We start from the raw sequence: 7,391 nt of genomic DNA on the forward strand, positions 1-7,391 counted from the left end.
AAAAACCCCACTTTTTTTTTTTTTTAATGTTGTTCTGACACTAGTATGATAAACAGGTGTACAAATGTAATTTTCTGTTTTGATGCCTATTTCAAAAATGTCAAGTTAACAGTATAATAGGTGTACAAAAAATAGAAATTGTTTCTGAAAACCAGTAACAATCCAAGGACTGTATAATGCTTGCATTGTCTAACTTCAGTTTCCTACTTCTTTGTTTTGTCTATAGACACCCTATTTTTGGCCATCAAATTGTTGGGAGCCGGAAAACACAGACTATGGTCAGTGTAGAAATATTTCCTATTACTTTTGGAAATTATGCATTGTATTAATGAATGCATCAATGCCATCTGTCTTGTTTCACCATCCCACTGTTTAAAACATAATTATATGTCATATAATTCCTGTGCAAGAGTTGCTGATATTGAAATGAATGTGTTGTTACCTTACTCAAAGTTTATCAGAAGTTGGTCAAAGTCATATTTTGGAGTAGATCTGAGGAGAAAAGAAAAAAACCCAAACCCCAAAATTCAAGGCTCATCAAAACCTACCTTGCCATTTACATCCTCTGTTTGCTCCAGCAAGTTTAGTTATTTACAGTGAGAGAATCTCAGTGAAGCAGAGGACAATTTATTGATGGTTGTGCAACCAGATTGAGACCCAAAGATGTGCCTAGTTTAGAGCTCTTATTTCTAATGTACGCCATGTGGAAGGTTACTTATTATGAAAACTAATATGGTTCTGATATGAACTGTATTAGAAAATACCTTGTTTATTTGCCTGTGCCTTGGGGGTTTATTAATAAATTATATATTGTAATTACTGGTGTGTACTTGGACAGCAAAATCTGAAGATAATAGGTAGTAACATATTAGGAAAAAATCTCAATAGAAAATTATAACTAAGTTAGGTGCCTCTGTACACCAAATAAAGACCTAATTTTTATAGAAAGTGGATCTATGAGCAGCCTCCTTTTCATTCTAGTCCAGACTGTAAGTACTGAGCCCATCTGAAGACCAGGTCACTTATTTAGGTAACTGAGCATGTACATGATAGGTTATGTTTTCAAAACCTCAGACCATGAAAGTCTCTTTTTACAGATTTTCAGAAATTTAGGTGAGTGCTCACTTGTAATTTGGATTCTATGCCCTTGGGAGCCAAAGACTCCAAAGGGGATGGATGGTTCCAATAGATGCTTCCTGCGTTTTTGGAGCAGAGAGAGTTTAGTTTCAAATACATTGCCAAATAAAGCAATTTTAAGCTGAGACTCTCAGCAGAGCTGAGTGTCTTCAAGGTAGAGTTTGAAAATGTGACAGTGTCCTCATCCTATTGGAGTGGAAAAATGTTCAATTTTTTACTGATATTTGAAGATGTCCAGTAAATAGTTATTGAAAGCTCCCAAGCAGGAAGGATTCTTACCACACATAAGTGTGCTTAGCCACTCCGTATGAGGAAGTTAGTCACTGAAGGAAAAATGACTGATTTACCATTTCTTACTTCAGTATAGTCCCCTAATATGTTAAAGATCAGCAAGTAATTATCTATGGTTTAAGAGACATTAAGTTGATCAGTTGTAATGTGTATCACGTTACTGGGGTGATTTTAATAAATATATGCTTAACATATCTGAATTTGAGATCAGGCTGAGAAAGTTTCTATTAATATCCTTTAGTCTAAAGTAGGAGACACTGACTTTCCTGTCACAGCTGATCAGTGGATTGGTCAGTGAATTATGAACCTTAGTCAGTAAATAGAAATCTTGTATAATCTGTCCAGGTTTTGCATGCCAGGAATACAGACTAAAGCTTGGAATCAGTGCCTTTATCACACAGGGAGGTGCCTTTGTTGAGCAGTAAATGTACTCATTTGAGAGCTTTTGAGATTTAAATATGTTTCAGTTGCTGAGTTAAGCTCTTTGATTGCAGAGGGGAGAAGGAAGGGGAAGCAAACCCTCCAATCCGCTATCTCATTGCTCCTTCCATGTCATGACCAAAAGTGCAATCCTGTGAGAAACAGACCCACAGCTTCCCCATGCAACAGGGTCAGAGAATTGCACTGGAGCTACCAAAGGTGGCTGTGTCTCACCAGAACTGGATAATGCTAGGGCATTTGCAGGAAAATAAACTTTTGAGGCACCTTTTCAATACTGTTCTTATTAGGTTAACATCTGCTGAGTCCCAGAAATTAGCATTTTCCCTGTAAACAACGATGATCAGAGGAATACAGGAAAATCAAAATATTTAATAAAAATATTTAAGGAACCAAAACAAATCTAAAGTAGGTTTGAAACATTTTGAGAATATGAAAGGATAAATTTCACCTCAAATATATGCCAAATAGGTTCTGCAGATTTTCGCAGTAGTTTTTACTTCCTGGAAAATATAATAAATATAATTTATGTTATTACAGATATGCAAATGTACTTCATACTTATCATGCATTATGCTGCCGTGCAGTGCTACCAATTTCATGGACTTGCCCTGAACAAGATTGAAACTGCTCCCTCTAAAACGAATGACTGTGGCAGGCATTAGAAGTCTCTCAAGACTAGCAAAAAGTAAACTCCCACTGTAATCTTCCTTGATCAAAGTTATTAACAAAGCAAATCACTTTCTTTGGCATTAACCTAATTTTACAAGCCTTTGAAAATACTCTAGAATTTTATTTTAATTTAAAAATTAATCCCAACCATTCATCTTTACTCACCCGTAGCTGGGCTACTGTCCAGAATGTAGCACACTGCCAGGAAAATAATTTATCTTAAACAAGAAATTAAATGAGATTGACATACTGTATGTCAGTTTATTACCAGAATTAACTAAGAAAGAAAATAATCCTTACATATTTGTATATGTTAATACCTTCTCTAAAATATAATTTGATCTACGTGAGCTTGTAATATCAAATATTTGCTTTAAAAAATTTTTTTCTGTAGAAAGTGTAACTGAAAAAGATACAAAGAATCTTCCAATATGTCAAAAAAACAGACACACATTCTCATAATAAAGCTGTAGTGCAATGCTATGTCATGGTGGCAAAAACAGGGCTTAGAATAATTTAATTTATGTCAAAATGGAAAATAGCCGTTTGATTGTAATTTCCAAAATATTAGCTATGATCATTCCGAGGTTACTGAGAAACTGCTAATTTTCATAAAGCACTGAAAATCTCCCTACTTTTTCTTGAAAATGATGCTTGAAAGTGTTGTCAAGAGGGATTCCTCAAATTGCAAATAATTTTTACAAAGGAAGGTCCTTAAGTTCCATCTGTTGAAGTCCCATATGTCTTGGAGTCCACCCAGGCAGGACATGTTGTTCTTTGTAGAATGCCATTGGTTTTAGTGTGATTATGTTAGTGAAACTAAGTAATAATAATAATAATAATAATAACTAATATTATTAAGGCCAGTGTAGTTCAAACAACTTTGTTTTTCCTGTGAGAGTTAAGTCACGTTCCTGAATTATGATTAGGTTTTGTGACAAATAGCATTGGATCTCAATTCAGAAAATCTGGCTCTTGAAATGAACACAGCTAGTGGCTGAGCATGTGACATGCTTGTAATTATCTTCTCTTTTCTTACAGATATAATTTTGTAACTGACAGATTTTTCTTTCATTTTTTTTTATTCTTTAGGCTTAATTTAACTTAATTTTGACAATGTAAGAAGCTTATAAGAATTTCAGATGTATAAAATATGAAGAATTAGTAATTTTTACTCAATGTAAGAGGCTTATAAGAATTTCAGATGTATAAAATATGAAGAATTAGTAATTTTTACTCATTTTCTTTAGTGAACTTCTGCTGATGGTTAGACTTAAAAGTATCTGTGACATATCAGACTTTTTCTTACAGTTAAATGCATAATAAAAAAAAAGAGAAATATGCTCAAAGGAGAGAAAGAATAAAATTTAGGAAGTGCCACAGTCACGTACAGTCTTAGGAAGGTTTGGACTCATACTAGAAGACAAAAAGTCAACTGCATCTATGTAGTGGCAACAGGATGTTGTTTGAGCATTGTGATTTTTTTGTGTGCATTTCTCTCAAATGAGTTAAAAATGGAGGAGGACTGCAGAATATTGGTGTTATGGAGAACACAGTAAGTAACTGATAACACAACATGATTTTAAGAGCACTTGCCCATGTGATCTTTACATGATACTAAGTTAGACTATTTTTTTGCATACTCAAAGCAAATTCTCAAATTCTGCTGCTGTGATGAAGGACAAGTTTTGAAAATGTAACATATTTTCAGTAGCCTTCCAGGTAAAGTCATGTGGTGCAAAGGCAGTCTCCTAGGAAATTAGAGCAATCACAGGTGTTGGGGGAAGTCTTAATTAATTGCTCCCTTTAAAAGTGTAAGATACCTGTCTGCATAAGTGCTGCAGTTCTTCAGATAGTCATGACTGTTATCTATCCTGTGTTACAGTAAAATGAAGTAGCCATTTACTTTTGCTGCGTCAAAGCTGTTTCATTGTTATTCTCCAGCATTTTTAAGAAAGCACAAGACCTTCCTTATTAAATTTACTTGATAATCAGCTAACAAGCCAGTGTGAACAACACTTCCTTCCTTATGATACTTTCCTCTCACTTAAACTGACAGAGACTTCTCTGTGTTCTCCCTCTGCTTCTCTGTTCTGAACATGAGCCATTTCCCCTGGCTCATTTCCCTCTTCTCTCCCAAACTTGCAGTAACGCTAAAAAGTACATAGTGCACAAAAAGTAATTGCAATCATGTATCATGTTTTTCACATGTTGAAAATTTTCATATAATTTTCTCTTATGAGTCTATTGCTTACTTATTTTACATGCTTAGCTTCAAATTCCTCTATGAAAATTTGAGTAGTCCAGGAATTTTCTCTCTGATTTGTCTTTCTGTACCGTTTAGCATAGAGTGACTGTTTGGAAGGAGAACTGTACAGAGAATGCATTATATGTTTTCTTTGCCCAAATGCACAGGAAGGATTTCCTTGGCAACAGCTTATTAGTAAGCAATTTGTGTTTGAGAAATACTGATCCCTGTTGCTTACCTGAACTCGGCTGGAGCACTGTGTGTGCTCAGCATCTCTGGAAATCCACTCATGACTATGAGTCAACAGCTTGGGGCAAAACTGGTAGCAGAGAAGCACTTTTGATACAAATTGTCATGTATAAATAAGAAATTATTTGTTAAAATTCATGCCATGAGACTTTATGAAGAATATGTAAATAGTTTCTGGAGAGCTCTGCCGTTCTATAATCTGAAATCTTGATTCTCAGTTCCCATTTTTTCAACAGCTGATGTCAGTGTGTCAGTAATGACTCCTGCAAGCAATTCTTTTAAATCCCTAATACAGATCCTTCAATTAAGGATCTGTCTCTCAAAATTTTCTGGATTTCTAGGTGTAGTAAGCAACAGACTTTTCCCACCAGAACTCAAGTAACATACTAAATTGTTGCTAAGACTGGGTTGTGACTCCTTAAGTGAATGACTTGCCTTTAGGAAGCTACATATACAGAATATATTGACTAAAACCTTGGTGACAGGACTAAGTGAGGAATACAGTCTACCAAGAATAACAGCCTCTCAAGAAAAGTGTGGCTGGTGCCAGTGCTTGCTATGCGTAAAATTTGATCTGGGCAGAACCAAATCAAATGTGCTTTAGGAAAGACATTTACATTAGCAGAAAGGTGGAAGAGGTGACCTACAGTATTTTTTCCCACTCTGAATTCATATACCATTATATTTCTCTGCAGAGATATATTATTTACTCATTAGAAGCTATCTCTGTCATGTAAATGATGAAAGTCTCACTTCAACAAGCATGGCCTGAATTTTGTTCTGATCCTTGCTAATTCTGACATTGACAAACCACTGCAATGAAGGCTCTTTAACCAGGAGGCATTCCCTGATAATGCTTTCCAGTCATCTCACCACTTCAGAGTTTCGTGCTTACCTGAAATATTCTTTCCAAAAAAGTGTAACTTATTCTCATAATATGAGGAGCATGGAAAATGTGTTAGGCTGACGCATTTGTATGCACACATAAGAAAGGGTAACTGATCCAGGCACATGTTTCTGCAGTACTGTTTTAAAAGCATTGATAATTGCATCTAGGTCCCCTATAAATAGAAATAAAATTTCTTATCAAAATTCTGAGATTCATAAACATAACTTGGAATTTTCTGAATTGCTTTCAAGTTACTATGTTTAGTAAACGAAATAGTTTTCACAGAATATCATGAGTTGGAAGGGAATCACAGGGATCCTTGAAGTCCAACTCCTGGCTCTGCACAGGACACCCCAAGAATCTCACCATGTGCCTGAGAGTATTGTCCAAATGCTGCTTAGATTCTGACAGTCTTGGTGCAGTGACCACTTCCCTGGGTAGGCTGTTCCAGTGCCCATCCACCCTCTAAGGGAAGAACCTTTTTCTAACAACCAACCTAAACCTCCCCTGACAGATCTTAAGGCCTTGTCACAGATCACTACAGAGAGTAGAGATCAGTGCCTGCCCCTCCTCTTCCCCTGACAAGGAAGCTGTGGACTGCAATGAGATCTCCCCTAAGTCTTCTCTTTTCTAGGCTGAAAAGCCAAGGGACCTCAGCCCCTCCACATATGACTTCCCCTCATCCCATTACCACGAGTGATGCAGATTAGAAAGGTGTGAAGGAAGCAATGTTGGTGTGCTGCTGATCACCATGGAATGTCCTCTCCAGCACCAGTGTCCCTGGAGCTGTGGGCTCTGTGCCCATTTGAATGTTAACCCTAATGGAATCGTGGTGCTGAGGCTGAGGTCCCCATCACCATGGGTAGCCCAGGTTAGAAGAGTGTGGAGGCAGCAATGCTGGCACTCCGACATGCTCTACTTCCCATGCCTCTTCAAGCCCTGTTGTCCCTGGAGATGACTCTGACTCTCTGAAAATGTAACCATAATGGCAAATTGAAAGCGTTATGATAATATCAAGAAACATGAAATAGTTCAATGGATGCAATTTTAAATTTTATTTGATGACTGGATATTCTTTGTCTGATCCTATAGCTCATGTAGCTTTGGTGACCTTTCTTCCATACTAATTTTTGTCACTCTGCAGGATTTTCCAGGGCCATCATCATCTGGGGACTTCTGTATGTTGAAGACAAATTTGTCTTTTTCTAGTTCTTGATCTCTTTGGTGCTTTGAAATTTGGTTTCTTTCTTGGCCTTGGTTTATGTAAGAAAGTCCTCTGCTCATGTAAATCTATAATCAAATTGCTTTCCTGAAATGTTATGGGAGAAAACAGGATCAAAGAGTAAAGAGTAGAGAAGAGGAGAAGTGTTTCATAAGTTAAGGTTTTGATGATTTGGCAGTTTAATATACATAAAACTGATCATGGTCTTCCTTCTAACTTAATGTTATTAACATTTATGAAAGAGT

General features: G+C 36.4%; 1 protein-coding gene across 12 annotated transcripts in view; it reads left to right on the forward strand.

Annotated features, from left to right (window-relative positions):
* The window catches only part of RGS7 (regulator of G-protein signaling 7), a 240,100-nt gene that overhangs the window by 165,604 nt on the left and 67,105 nt on the right, over positions 1-7,391 (forward strand). For all 12 annotated transcript variants that reach the window (XM_008635321.2, XM_008635322.2, XM_017736397.1 and 9 more), the window contains exon 5: positions 227-278. In XM_008635321.2, the coding sequence (XP_008633543.1) occupies positions 227-278 (52 nt within the window). The remainder of the gene's footprint in view (positions 1-226; positions 279-7,391) is intronic.

Source organism: Corvus brachyrhynchos, unplaced genomic scaffold, assembly GCF_000691975.1.
Source record: "Corvus brachyrhynchos isolate BGI_N302 unplaced genomic scaffold, ASM69197v1 scaffold595, whole genome shotgun sequence".
NCBI classification, from domain to species: domain Eukaryota; kingdom Metazoa; phylum Chordata; class Aves; order Passeriformes; family Corvidae; genus Corvus; species Corvus brachyrhynchos.